At 42.0% G+C, this 15,336-nt stretch overlaps 1 protein-coding gene across 1 annotated transcript in view; it reads right to left on the reverse strand.

Moving 5' to 3' along the window:
* The window catches only part of LOC119175988 (uncharacterized), a 91,486-nt gene that overhangs the window by 18,481 nt on the left and 57,669 nt on the right, over nt 1-15,336 (reverse strand). Inside the window, exons 9-10 of the mRNA XM_075876365.1 lie at nt 14,554-14,652; nt 14,177-14,293 (exon numbers count right to left, since the gene is read on the reverse strand). Of these exons, the coding sequence (XP_075732480.1) occupies nt 14,177-14,293; nt 14,554-14,652 (216 nt within the window). The remainder of the gene's footprint in view (nt 1-14,176; nt 14,294-14,553; nt 14,653-15,336) is intronic.

The following is a 15,336-nucleotide window of genomic DNA, read 5'->3' on the forward strand; positions in this document are numbered from 1 at the left end:
CATTGCTCTTTTATCTTTGTTCCAAAAATATTGCTACGGCACCCTTACAATTGGAAGTGCCCAGAGAAATATCTCGCCACTTAAATAATCAATATAGCATTAAGCACAAATGAACAAACTAATGCTTTCAACTCATCAACAATGCCCCCAAACCATTGTTCTATAGAACCACATTCCCAATAATATTTCATCTCTCAGTAACCACTAAGGATTTCTTGGTTAGCTGCATAAATATTTTTTGAAATTTGAATTATGTCTTCATCACCATTTTTTTCTCGTGAAGTAGTTCTGTATTTTTTCTTTTTGGTAGTGTGTGATCATTTCCTCATAGAGTAAGAAATGCGGTTGCTCTGCACGAACATGCTCATGCCTTTGCACTACACATTTACAGGGCATTTCAAGAAATGTGTCCAATATTCTTTAAAAATCGCAGAAAGGCAGTACCTGCATGCTACTTGCGACGCTGCCGTTCCAGTGGCAAAGGCATCTTCAGATGCGTACAAACATTGATTACGGCAGTAATTATAGAAATTAACACTAACTTTTAAACCAGTGGTGATAGCCAGTCGAGTAAAATGAGCGAATTCAAGCCCTTTCTACAAATAGTCCATAGCCACTTTGAAATTTTGGAAAAGCAGCCGCTAGTAATCTCATCGAAGCGATGTAATGAGCCTAATTTAGCTGGAGAAACCAAAACCGAGGCACCAAACAAGGCATCTACCATTCACTACAACAATACCCTCAATGATGGCAATGCTTCCCTCGCATTGGGGGAGAAGAATGAGCAAGCGTCAATAAGTGGCCTTGAAGCAAAATGTTTAAATTGACGGTTGATAACGGTGAGGGAAACTATGTCGTCACTGAGGGCGTTGTCGAAGTGAATGGTAGGTGTGCTGTTTGGTGCATCGGTTACGGTTTCTCTAGCTAAATTAGGCTCATTTTCATCGCTCCGCAGTGATTACAAGTGGCGGTCTTTTCAAATTTCAAAGTGGCTATGGACTATATGTAGGAAGGGCTTGAATTCGCCCGTTTGACTTGACTGGCTATCACCACTGGTTTAAAAGTTAGTGTTAATTTCTATAATTACTGCCGTAATTAATGCTTGTACACATCTGAAGATGCCTTCTGCCACTGGAACGGCAACGTCGCAAGTAGCACGCAGATACTGCCTTTGTGCGATTTTTAAAGAATTTTAAAGAATTTTTAAAGAAAGCCGTACAAATGCTGCGTATTTCGTCATCCTGTGACTTAAACCTCAAAGCAACAATGCTGCCAGACTCCCTGCTTGCCACTGCTCCATGATACGAATTTTACAAGCCTGGAAGGAAAAAGAACGGGCATTAACAGTTCCCTGTGAAGTAGCTGCCCCACAAGATGTCCAACAGTCCTTTGACGATGAATAAGAGCCTAAAGCAAGCTCTTGAAAACAATATCCGAGGCCAGCGCCAAGAAAGGCTCGGCCCCATATAACAGAGCCCGGAGGATGCCCGGGCCCCCCTGTCCACCCTTTGATAAGTGGCAGTGTGTGAAGGGCAAAGTGAACAGTGAAGTGTCGGAAATGCGTTTTAACTGCGCGTCTTTGAGGTCATCGAAGAAGACGTGCGGAATTGAGGCATGCGGTGGTGCGAGACATGGTGGGAGGAGACCAAGGAAGAAGGGGAAGATAGGCAGACGTGGATGGCGATTGAAGAACCAGGGAGCGGGAGCAGAGACCTGTTGGGTTCCGAACTCGAGGTAACAGCAGGCTCCTACCTGGGGCCAAACCAGCCTGCCGGCCACTTCGGGCCTGGTGTCGTTAAAACGGCGCCAGGATGTTCGCGCTAGAGGAGCCTGGTGTCTACCGCAGCGAGCCTTTGCCAGCATTCGAGAGCAGTGTGGCAGGAGCCATGCGCGTTCAAGGTCAACGACCCCAGCAGTGAGTTGCATAGCTGACCGCGGCTGTCAACTCAACTATTACATTACCCAAGCATTGAGTGTCCTCACTCAGCGTCGTTGAGCCGTTCAGCCCTTTCTTGGGACTTGACCGCTGCGTTACCCCATGGTGAGCTCACTCTTTGATAGAAGAACCAAGGTGCGGGAGCAGAGACCTGTCGGCTTCCGGCCTTGGGGTAGCAGCAGGCTCCCACCTGGGGCCAAACCAGCTGTCCATGCACCTGGGGCAGTACCAGCCAGCAGACCACTTCGGGCCTGGCATGGTTGAAACGTCGCCAGGACATTCCCGCCAGACGAACCCGGTGTCTACCGCATTCGTTAGTGTGGCAGGAGCCATGTGCGTTTAAGGTCAATGACCCCGATGGTGAGCTACGTTACTGACCTCAACTGCTGCGTTACAAGCATAGTGTCCTCACTCAGCATATTTTAGCCGTTCAGACCTTTCCGGGGACTTGACTGCCCCGTTGCCCCCGGTGAACTCACTCTTTGTTTATTCGGCTTTTGACTTTATCTTTAGCATTAAAAGCCCATATTCCATTTTCCTAACTACCATTATAATTCCATCATCCTTTGTAGAGACATTATTTTTTTTCATGCATAAACCACCTCGTCACTGTCCCGATGACGATCAAGTAACCGTGATTCTTTTCCCACAAACACGAGCATTTCATTTAGAGCTCTGTCTCGCCATATACAGCTCGTTACACACCGTACTCTCTGCCTATGCTTCACACATATTTCAATGCACTAGCATTCATATGCCAACTCAATATATATTGATCAGAGGCATGAATTAGGGAGGGGGCACCTCAATTTCCTCGTGAAAACTTTCACGGGAAGTCCTTGATAAACAGATCCCGTTTGCATCGTCTCCGTAATAACAATTTCTTTACTGGATTGCAAAATATGTTTCTTGGGCGAATCTGGGTGAGCTGCACTTTTTTTTCGCCGACTTACGGAGTCGGCAAATGTGAACGGTACAGTGCTTTTCTTTCTATGCAGATTGGAAGATACTCCAGACACATGGTGTGCTGTAATGTGACATCATGTCCAGCTTATGATTAATGCTGTAAGCATTTTAAAACCTCTTCCTGGACGAGCTGGTTGATACTTTACAGGAAAAAGTGGTATGTGCAAATTACACAAGACACAGTGAAAAGAATATCACACTTTTGTTAGTGTTTTTATTGCTGTGTTGTGTATAGTTTGCACATACCATTTTTAACTTTGAAATGTGTTCTATGCCATAATAAAAAAAAGCAACTTTACTGGTATGTTTTTTGGTCATGATAAAGTCCCACTGAGGCCCGAAAGTCGCATGCAAAAATTAATAAGTACATGCGCCAGATTTCCTTTACTTCCATGCTTTTTTTCTGCTGTCCTCAACATTTAACTGTGGTATGATGAGTCACATTCATTTTATTGAGCTTGGTGGCCTCTGTGGGTATATACACTGACTTTTAAGTGTCGCTGATAGTGTGTTAAAATATTACACTTCATTGCAACGTTGCAAATGAACGAAATGTTGAAAACTTTTCACTGAAATGATCCATGTGGCACTGGATATGTGACCACTTTCAGGCACTGGGTGCAACCGCACAGAAGGTTCATTTGCTCCTCCCTGGATACACAAAATGAATGGGTGCGTGCTAGATGATGTACACAGTATTTTGGTTTGGACAAGCAATGCTGCTTGTTACCATTTATTCCGGCATGGATTATTAACATTTTAAGCATTAAAAGCTTGCAACACAGAAAATGTAGGGTCTTCAATGTGAGCAAAAAACCCCAATGGCTGCAAAGAGCAAAAACAGGTCCAACAATGCTCGAATTGAGGACAAGTTTCTCAGAGGGTATGATGTAATTGAACCGGAAAAAAACATTATGTTTGGGATGGGAATGGAACCAAGGTTCTCCAGGTGCACTGCACAAAGAGCCACGACGGCTTGTGAACTCTAGCCGAATGAAGGAATACCTAGACAGCATTCGCATGCTTCAGTGTTGTCCAACCTGAACACTTGTGCTGACGTCACAGCTCCTAGCAGTCTCGCGAGCTCTAGAAGCTGCATTCATGCACGTAATGGCGAGATGGCACAGAGCTTGTGTTGCAGAAATTCTGCTAGCGTTGTCGGCAATAACACTATCCCAGTCTAGTCTTGAGCATACTCCGCTTTTTTTTCTACACTAGAAAATCATTCAGCGAGTACCAAATATTTATTGAAACCACTAATCAAAATTTACAATGAGTTATTAAGAGTACATATTCATTTAGCACATGTATGAATATTGCGCTAACAATAATACCAATAGGTCTAAGCACCAGGTCGTTTCCAAATTGGCTAAGACGGGGAAAAGACCAAGAAGAATCGCACTTGTAGGCCTATTCTGAAGAAACCAGTAAAATATTCCTTTAACTCAGCCTTACATTCCCTTATTCCTACATTTAAAATAAAAGGAATTATTTTTTCATATATATGATTTTTCTCAACTTTCCCATTGCTGGGATTCATAAAATGTGAAAAAAAAAAAGATCCTCTTTGATTTGTTTATTTATGTCACTTATGAATTGCATTTGGCTAGAAGTGGCTAGAAGTGGCCGAACACACAAGGGTATGGTTCCCACTAAGAAGAGAGTCTCAAAGTGGGAGTGCAAGTACTCCCAAAATTTTGCGTCATCAAAACAACGACCAAAATTTATTTCCGTCAAAACAACTCACGCATGTCTTCTGGAACACACGTGATCGTCGGGACTGCACAGCTGGCTGCACGAAAGCCAAATTGAAACGTGAACGCCGAGAGGTTTCTAGGCCTTTTTATGTCTTTACTGCTTTTAATCTACCGCTGCATTAGCCGCGTGCCCTCAGAGCTCGTAGATCGTGTCACATCACCGTAACTGCACTTTGTGCGTGGCGGCTGCAGCGAACGGTAGTTCCGTTTTTAGTCCATGCGCTCTGGCTACGCATGCGCCTTCAAAACTAAGTCATGTTATGCTATCTATGATTGCATCTACCACCGTTTTGTCCACAGTTTGGGGAAAGCAGCGTTGCTTTGACTCTTCACGTTGGAAGCGCACACACTTTCGGAGTTTTGTCAGTTACGTTGTCCCCATACATGATAGTGTCAAGAATGACCGCGGTTTCGTCCACAGCTGTTGTGGCAACGACAACCACGCACACTGTACAAGACAGAGCGTGTGCTGGTAGCACGCATACTTCCGAAGCTTTGAGCACGCTGCTCTCGGCCTTCGTTCCACGGCTTTGGTACTAAAGTCCATATCACCAGCCACAATTAGGAAAAATGTTCACAATATTCTAATTTGGCCTAACGGAATTTGGCCGGGGAATATCACGAATTCATATCTGCTGCACTTTCGTATCACTGAGATTCTTATATATGTTTAGATGAACGCCTCATAAATTCGTTTATAATAAAATGCGGAGGGTTTGCAAGAAGCCTGGAGTGGATAGTCCTGCACTTTTGTCAATGCGACCAGATGACACAGAGAAATTTAGATTTCTGGGAGATTTTCATGACAACCGTACAAACGAAAGGAACGGTCAAAATTTGGGAGTCTCCAAGAGATTTGGCAGGTATGGCATAGAAACCAGCTGTTTTCAACAATGACCATGCATACTTTAAGAAATTCGATATGCATTGCTGCAGCATTTCTGCTATGCAAACTCACAGGTTGTATCATAAAGGTACCTAGCAGGGCAGTCTATTCAATTGATGTTGAGAAAGAGCGAATGTCAAACTGAGGAACTAGATTGTGACACAACCGGCCTTTGTGAATAGATGTGCACATAATTTGTGTGTCACCAATTTTGACTCCCAAGGAATTCCCTTATAACAACTACTCTTAATAAGTTAAAATGTTTAATCATTCAGAGGTAACTACAGCCACGGCAAAGCATTTCTGCTTCAATTAGTGTGTCTCTGAAGATGGCAGATGCGAGACTGTTTCAGCATCTTTATATCAAATATATATATAGTAAAAAAAATGTATAAGGATGTCTGAAACCTTGGACGGTGAAAGCATTCATAAACAGTTTCTTATGGACTTCCTCCAATGACAGACAGTTAAAAAAAAGCATTATCTGAAGCAAGTTCTGCTGAAATATTGACTATGGCACTGCTTCTAGTTGGCACTCAAGTGAACCGATGCACTTGATATCGTAAGAGAAGTGTTAACATGGTCACACTTACACTCCATATTATGTATTACGGTGAAGCGTACCAAGAATGGGAAGAGGCCAATGTCACCTGACACATGTAGTATGTGCTTGTTAAAGGAACCCCCCAAAGCGAGTTTTGTCCTTTTTTACAGTGATTTGTAGCTTTGCATACAGTAATGCCAAAATTGAATCGTAAATACTCTAACGCATCGTATAATTTATACTAGCGTCTTGAACTCGGAACGATTTTGCATCAGTTTGAAACGCCCCCAAAATACCATAAGGAAGCAACGCCCACAGCGGGGTAGCGCCTGAGACTATGTACGCTCAAGCTTCGGTGACGTTGAATGCGCTGTTTTCAAACAGGTGCACCCGTGGGTGCGGAAGGAGGAAATAATGTAGGTGCTATGAGGGCTTCCCCCTCAAATAAAAAGAAAAGCATTCCTGGCGTAAGCAGCTAAAGTCACCTTGAGAGCAGTCCGACAACAAAGCTAGAGGGGTGGTCAACAATACTTCACACTGGGTGCCAGTTGGGGTATGTGCGTGCTCCAAAAATGGGGGGTCCCCCGTCAACGTCAAACCACAGAAAATGTTGATTGCACCTGAATACTTGGATGAGCCCGCACCCTTACTTTTAAACCAAATTAAAATATTTTTACAGGCAATGCTAATCATTAATAATGGGTTGAGGCTTTGCATACGAGACTAGTGAACAACAGAAGCATCTACAGCTTCCAAATTTGGTGTCAGGGGTCCTTTAAATACACAAGTGCACACAGTCTTCAGTTTCAGTATGAGCAATGAAGTAGATGACACGATAAGTTATGTGTCTAAGCATGCAGTCTGTTCTGAGTGTGAAAAACAATTTTCTATGTCCTAATGTGAAAAAAAGATTCCTTCATAGTTTTCCCACTCCTTTCCTGCATTAAGGTTTAGAAGGTTATGTAAAGGCTGACATTCATAAATTTCCATCGACAGTGAAGCACCTGTCAAAGGTTTGGATGCAGAACTACAGCTCAACCATATACTTTTTACCACTGTTTTGTTTCCAAAGCACCATGAATAAATTTGTTGCACTACAGGTACAAATATTGGATTACAAATGTTCACTCTTGATTTTGTCAAGTTCCTAACATTCTACCGATTTCAATCCCAGATGAATGTTTCGATTTCACTGCAATGGTGATATCTCACAATGTTTCTGCTTTTTCCAAGTAGCTGTATACTGAACAAGACTGAACAGTAAGGAATAGTTCCAAGTTGTTTTTCTTCTTGCTCATGTTAATGATTTGATCCAAGAGTACTTCTTGGCTTCTGAGAGTCATCACGCTGATTGCGGTTTTGAGCTTTGATATTTGAATTGAATGCGAATTCGACTTATGCTAGCATGGGCAGCAGCTTTAGAAATGTGCACCTTCTATGTGCAGTCAATAGCAGTCTTTGGACACAAAAATAGTAATAAAAACTTTGTTGAAGTAAATCACAGAGCATCAGCAGTTTTAATTAGAGCTCCTTCTTTTAGACTGTGGCTCACACAAACATTTTTTTCAGCTCTAATTACATAAGAACTGCAAACATTTATTTAAATGCTGACTAGATGGGCATTCAACTAAGCATCCAACACTTCACTTCGTGCCCTTGACAGAGATGAAGGAGAAATCAGAAGCAAAAGTGCTGGAGCGTAAGAACGTGAAACTGACAGGAGGCAAAATGAAACGAACAACAGACCTAATCACAAAGAAAGCGAGAAATACGTGAAGGGAGGAATCATTGAGTGCAGTTTCGAATGCACTTTAGAGTTCCCTAGATGTTATCGAAATAAGGATGTGTGCACTTCCACTGGCATGTTGCTTCTGAAACAGGGAGTTCGCCATATGAATGCCCGTAGAAAGAAAGTCATTTGCTCAACACCAGACAGCATTCTGTCAAAAATTCAAGGGCTTTTGCAGAAAGAATACGATTTTACAATTGGCGCCCATCATTAAAGGCAAAGGTCATTTTCTTAAAAGTCATGCATTATCATCTGTCCCACCTCCAAGACCCCTAACCTTTAAACAGCATAGGAGACACAGTAGTTTCATTGTGGAAAATACTAATGAAATGCCCAGACTGCGGCAAGTATGCATCCTTTCACCACTGCACTTTAGCATACTGGATCATTTCCGCCATTCTCAACATGACAAGTCCCGTCTCTGAACAAGCAGGAGGCCAAATTGTCCAGTTTGGATTCGCGTGACCAGCAAAGGATGGTGTGGCAGGCACAGTGAGCAGTCAAGTCCACAGAGGTACCACTGGTGCACACTGGAAACGAGATATAGCTGCAGACTCACAGTTCCTTTTATTTTTGCCATGAACTTTTCCTTCCTCCTCCATACAGAGGAAGGCAAGCATTTCTAGTCCTATTGAGCTCAATGCCCGAGGAGAGGCAGGAATAAACGACTGGAAGTATTTTTTCAATCCATTCACATGTGTATTCATTAGGCTTGTGCAAATATTCGAATGCGTTGAACGAATGGTAGACTATTCGAATTCGCTTCGGTTCAAATTTAAATTATTGAAAATTTTGAAGTATCCGCAATGAACGAATAGGTGTATATTGGAACGCTTGCTACTACCTGTAAAGGTGGTTTGACTGTATTGTAGGGCTGCAAAGCCGTAAAAGCACCTATCCAGAGAAAATCCGCCCTGCCGTAAAGCCCCTTTAGAGTTTAAAGGAGCCCGACAACACTGTTTGAGCATGATCAGAAAGCGCTGCTAATCAGTGATTGATTTGTGGGGTTTAACGTCCCAAAACCACCATTTGATTATGAGAGACGCCGTAGTGGAGGGCTCCGGAAATTTTGACCACCTGGGGTTCTTTAACGTGCACCCAAATCTGAGTACACGGGGCTGCTAATCAGTAGTTGAAGCAACGTTTTTAAATGCTGTCAGTTGAAAAAGTTCACTCTGGAGGTGGCAACAACTCTTATCTGCTTCGAGGGTTGGCGCTGGCATATTGTTGAGATTAAGCCACCGCCGGCTTCCCGCAGCAGCGTTGAATGTTTTTGTTTGTCTTAGCTTGCTCGGACCACATTAGCTAGAGCTTGAAGGCTGGTTTTCGGTTATCGCTAACTGTATTTCCCATTTCACAAGACAATCAATGATGCGTGAGTGAATTAGCGGTTTAAAATACTAAACATGCCGACCTGCAGCGCGTCGGGCTGTGTAAGTGGTTATGCCTCTGAGAACTTGCGACCGGCGGCACTTCTTCGAACCCCCAGAGAGCCTGGAGAACTGCTGGTTAAGAACTGCTGGTTAATACCAGCAGTTCTCAAGGCCTGGACAGCTGCTATTCCACGAAAAACCTTCCAGGTGGCAGTCAAGACCTACATTTTCGACCTGCATTTTGATTCAGAGGACCTAATCACTTGCTACGAACGAGGCATCGTAGGCAGAAACGTCAAAATTCCATGTGGTCGGTGAACACTTAAGCCCGGTTCTGTTCCTCTAATATTCCCAAACATTCCTGCACATTTGTCTAAACCAGCGGTGTGTAAACGAAAACCACCGAAACTTAAGAGAAACCGCCAATTTCAAGGGCTGTGTGCTGGCAAGTGGTGGTGGTGGTGATGTCCGACGTTAACATGGAGAACAGCGATCTTGATGAGGCCACTAGCGTTCCCTTCTCCAGAGTTGAGTACAGAGGTAGAAACTTGGTTTCCTGCATTACAAGACCGAACAAAGTTCCAATCCTAGAATGCCAAGCTTATCCAGGAAGAAGTTTTCTTTTTTAAACTCTCTCTTCGTTGAAAGCTTCAAAGACAGTCACCAGAGTGTATAGCATTAGAAAACTGAGTGGCTGCTTACTTGTCTGCTCCTTAAAATATCGAGCCCTGCTGCTTATAGGCTGATGTCAAAGGTGAACATACTGCCTTGCCGACATCTTCACGCCTTAAATTATCAACGCAATGCCTTGCGAATTTGGGTTCAAGGTTTCGCTCAGTAGTATCGGTGGTTGTGCTGGAGGAAGGCCTGTCACGAGTTTTTGCACTTGACTTGTAGAACCTTTCAGAAGCAGTCTTTTCATTTTCCGATTGTTGTTCTTCGCCTTCTCTAAAAAAAGTGCTGCCCTAATGACCGCCTTTGTTAGTTTTTTGGTAGTCTAGCATAATTTTTGGTGAAGCCTCGTTGGTTTCATAGATTTCTCCTTTTTTCTTTTACCGTGCTTGCTGATAATTACTTGTGCCCGGGACAGCCCGAAAGAGCTCCTCCACACGTCCGGGATCTTCAGGGCTGACGTTCCGGTCGAAATGGAAGGGAATAGGCTGCTATAACAGCCCATGCATATCTTTAGGTGATCAACATAACCGAGGAAAGCTGATACCATCTGCAAGCTTGGGTGAGTTTCTGCTGGCTTCCCAAACCATGTTTGCTGTATGCGCCCGGGGGAACAAACTTCCCTCAAGCTTTCCCCTAGAACTGAGGACAAAGGAGAAGTCTTTTGTTACCACCACTGCCTTGTCGATTTCGACGATACCTTTGTTTTGAACAACTTTGAAAAACAAAAAAAGAACTTGCTCCTGGATAAGCTGGACATTCCTGGATTAGAACTTTCTTCGGTTTTGTACTGCAGGCAACCAAGTTGCTACCTCTGGACATAACTCTGGATTGGAGGGGACGCCAGTAGCTTTGTCAACATTGCTGTACTCCACGTTAACGTCAGACCCATCGCCACTGATTGCCGACACACGGCCCTGGAAACTTGCAGTTTCTTCTAGTTTTGGGGGTTCCCGTTTGCGCTTTAATGCTGCTGATTTAGACAAGTGTGCAGGAATATTCAGAGAAATTCAAGGAACAGCACCGGGCTGAAGTGCCAATCTACCACGTGAAATTTTGACATTTCCGTCTACTATGTGCTCGCAGCAAGGGTCCATCCTCGGAATCGAAATGTAGGTCTTGACTGTCACCTAAAAGGCTTCTCGTGGAATAGCATCTGTCCAGGCCATGAGAACTGCAGGGTTATTTGGAATTTGAAGAAGTGCCGCCGATCGCAAGTGTTTTTGTCGGAGGCATAGCTACTTCGACAGCCCGGCACGCTACACGTTAGCATGTTTACTATCCTACTGCTAATTCACTCAAGCATGCTTGATCGTCGTGTCACGTGTGAAATACAAATGGCAAAAAAGCTTTTCCAAATAAATGTTATTTAAATACAGGCTGTACTTTATGTATTGCTCTGTTTTCCATTTTTTTTTATTCCCCATCACATTGAAGGGAATAAAAAGCCCTTCTCCCTACTCCTCGAATAATTTCAGCTACAATCCATGGAGTTTGTGTATGAAATCCATCTTCACATAAAAATTATACAACTTACATCAACTGTGCTAGCTGTGAGGCTTTGCAAGGAGACCAATACAAAGCACGGCAGGATTGTGGCGCTAATTCGTGCAAGACTGCCCGTGTAGCCTGTCTATATTCCCTTAGCTGTTCAAAAAGAAGCACTACCATTTCTAGATGTACTATTACAAGCTATATACGATGTGTAATTACAACAGGCTCGTTTGCTTAGAATCGTCTACAACCTAAAGGCACAGGTAGACGCTACTTATTACAGAGGCACAGGCAGAATTTTTGTTGCGTAGTAGGGGCACTACCTTAACGTGAAGAGGGTGCAGGACGGACAAGTGTGGTCGAGTGTCACTTTTTGCTCTGTCTGTTAACAATTGTGGGAAAGATTTTTTTTTCGTGAGGCAATGTGCCTCTTTAGTGAATCCATTCCGTGGCTACTTGAAGTGCTGCAGGGCCCCTTTGAATGAACATATTACCCTCAAATCAATCCATTTTATTAAGCTTAGAAGCTTGTTACGACGGCCTACATGCTTTAACTACAACAAACTTTAAAAAGTCATTTATTTTACAGGTCATCACTCGCATCCTACTCAAACTCAAATCTTGCTGTTACTCAAAGTGGTTTAGACTTCCTGTGAAAGAAAGAAAAAACATCTGCATAGAGGTTCTATTTTAAATTAAAAAAATATTGGGCTGGTTAGTTAGGTCATGATAAATATACCTATTTTCTTTATATGTCATTATACTATTTGCTTTGAGCCTAACATTCACTATTTGTACAAGCTTAATATTTATGTACAAGTTGCCTCAAGTAATCTAGCCAGAATTTAAATATGTGCTAAAACTTTTAATGATGCACGGCGAAATGAATGTTGCTGGATGCTGCATAAAGTAGGTCTGCCACTTTTGGCGTTCTGATTGATTGTTCAATTTGGCAAGTTAAATTAACTTCTAAAGCAACAAAGCTGGGCAAAATATAGATTGGTTTGAAAACGCCCGATTAAACAGTTTCTATCTGCTCGTCTATCAAGTATTAGTGCTTTCCTGTTCACTGCAAATGCAAAAAAATTAATAAATGGGGGGGGGGGGGGACTGGGGGTGAAACACTTGAGCATTAAGATTGCAGTGCTCCTTAATGTTCTGTGTAGAGCTATGCTTTTCTCATGGCAGTTTATCACAGTGATAAGCAGATGCAGTGGTTATTCATACGTAGCTGCAAGCAAGAGGTCAGTCACCCACAGCCACCACCTTCATCTCTGTTCTGTCTCTTTTTAAGGCCTAATGCAGAAGGCCAAATGCTACAGTTGTGGGCAAGTACAATCGTAATATGGAGTACTGCAATTATGGTGCGCAAGTAGTCATGTATTCTGTAATCTTTTCATGTTTAGAAAGCATCTGCAGGAAGCACAAAAACACTAATACTTAATGATAGAAAGTTAGAAACTGTCTAATCGGACATTTTACAAATTGATCTACAGCTTTATAACAAATTTTTTACCCAGCTTCATTGATAATCATCTTTTCTAATTAAACAAAACTCAAAAGATAGTGGTAGACAGGGTGGGGCATTTGCTTTATCATGTATAAAAGTCTGTACAATATGAGAACAAAATGCGTCTTTGGCTGTGCCATCATAAGGTGCATTGGCATGTTTTAAAACTCTGGCTAGGGTAGGCTGGGGCTCTTTGTACACCTAGAATTTTTGTTTTTATTTCCTTGACATATGTCCTTAAAGTCAGATAAAAACAAGTGAGCTCAAATGCAGCAAGCACTGAAATTCTGTCAAGCCACATATTAATAATGTATAGATGCCATAGACAAACTACATATATTAAAAAAAAAATGTTTAATATCAGCGGGGTACATCTATCTTTATTGCCAACAAATGACCGGGCTACAGCAAACAGGCACATTAATAAAAATAATAATAATTTTAAAAAGCCAACAAACAATATGCCCACACATTAAGAGTTGCAGCTTGAGAGGCCGATCATATTTACACATTCATAATCTCTGATGTTTAACATGATATTTACTTTAAAAAAAAACAAGAAAGGTTCAGTATCGTTTTCACATGACTTGTCACAATACAACAGAGTTATACCTATACTTATATTACATATCTATATACACATACATTCACGTATATATATATATATATATATATATATATATATATATATATATATATATATATATATATATATATAGACATCCATCCATCCATATAAACTATCCTATTCATTTTAGGATTGCAAAAAAATTCCCTCATAATCTGACAAGATTAAATTAAATGCCACAAGCTCAAACACTGGACCACAAAGTAACTGTTGTGAACAAAGAAAAATAATCTTGTATGCATGATTTAAACAGATCTTTCTATTTCAGAATAATAATAATACACCTTATACAAGTGCAATCTAGTTTGTACTTGGGCACATTAATATGAATTACAACAAATCACTTTCTTAACAACAAAAGAACTACGAAGACTCCAGGCAAAATAGTTTAGGTCGGGGAGGGGTAGAGGGTGGGGAAAGGCTATAACTACAAAGGGGAACACTTCAAGATATCCAAGATGTGAGGCCAAGCCACACACTCACACGCGAACATATTGCACATTCACACACTTAATGTACTCACGGATAGAAAAATCCACTGCTCAACCCCCCAAAAGCTGACTAAAAACACTTTGATCTGACCACTGTTCACACCCTAAGCTCGACGGTATCTTCAAAAACGTTCAGCGCACATTGGCTGTTCCCCTTCGCAACTGGTGCGCGACAATACCTTGAGCATATGTTTGTCCTCTCCACTGAGTGCCCAGACGGAATTGAAGCCATCAAAAATGTGAGTTTCTGGAAGAAAAGCAAAGAATACAACAATGAGTTTGCACAACCTGTAGCTACTTGCATTTTGATTACAAACTTGTTTCAGCTAACAGTCCCTCACAGCACCAATCTCAACCTCAAAGATTTTGTAAATATCTAAAACAAGGTTTAGGCAGTGCAAATGCAAAAGTACAGTGCACAGGCTATGTGGTGAAGGTTTGCATCAATCATTATCGTATCATTGAAATTCTACTGTAATAATATATTCAACACTGCCGCTGTCTCACCTAAGGCTGCCGATGTCTGGCGGCCCCATATAGCAACCAAACTGGGACTGTCAAGCTTGCTCCGCAGTTGCTGTTCTTGCATCAATTCCCAGTTTGCACCTGAAAATAATGGGTGTAAAAGTAGTAAGATTCTGCAGTTCTTTCTAATTTTAGCAAACAAGATCTTTGCTTGTTCAAAGCTTGAGTATGCATGCCGTGTGTGCGATTCCAGCGCCAACATTTCCGTTTATACCCTGGACTCTGTCCAAAATCAAGTTGTACGTTGCAGCCTTTCAGATTATGCACACTCTCTGCTCACACAAGAAGGCGTTTCATCTTGACTTTTTCACAAAATTTATCACAATCCACAATTAGAGAAAAATTAAAATCATCTCAATCATCAACGAGATTTGACCATCAATAGAAAGCACATGTTTAATTCTGAATGCAAAATCAGTTTCGATTCCTTTACTCCCAGTACCTCAAATGACAAACAACCTGCCCACCTGTTGCCCAAGTGACCAATCTCACTGCGTTTAAAGCTGTGGTTGACTACTATGTATACACTTCACAGCCGCTTTTTTTTTCCCCTTGCTGTTCATGTATACAGTAACGTACTTCTTTCTGCTAAAGCTACCGAAATAGATAAACACAGTAAAAGCTCGTTAATTCGAATTCCACGGGAACGCTGAGCGATTTCGAATTAAACAAAATTCAAAATAATGAAAGTGAGCAAAAATGGGTGGATTTCGGGGTGGGGGCACGAAAAATATTTATTGGCCAAAAAAGTCGGTGACCACCATC

This window comes from Rhipicephalus microplus, chromosome X (assembly GCF_043290135.1).
Source record: "Rhipicephalus microplus isolate Deutch F79 chromosome X, USDA_Rmic, whole genome shotgun sequence".
In the NCBI taxonomy this organism is placed as follows: domain Eukaryota; kingdom Metazoa; phylum Arthropoda; class Arachnida; order Ixodida; family Ixodidae; genus Rhipicephalus; species Rhipicephalus microplus.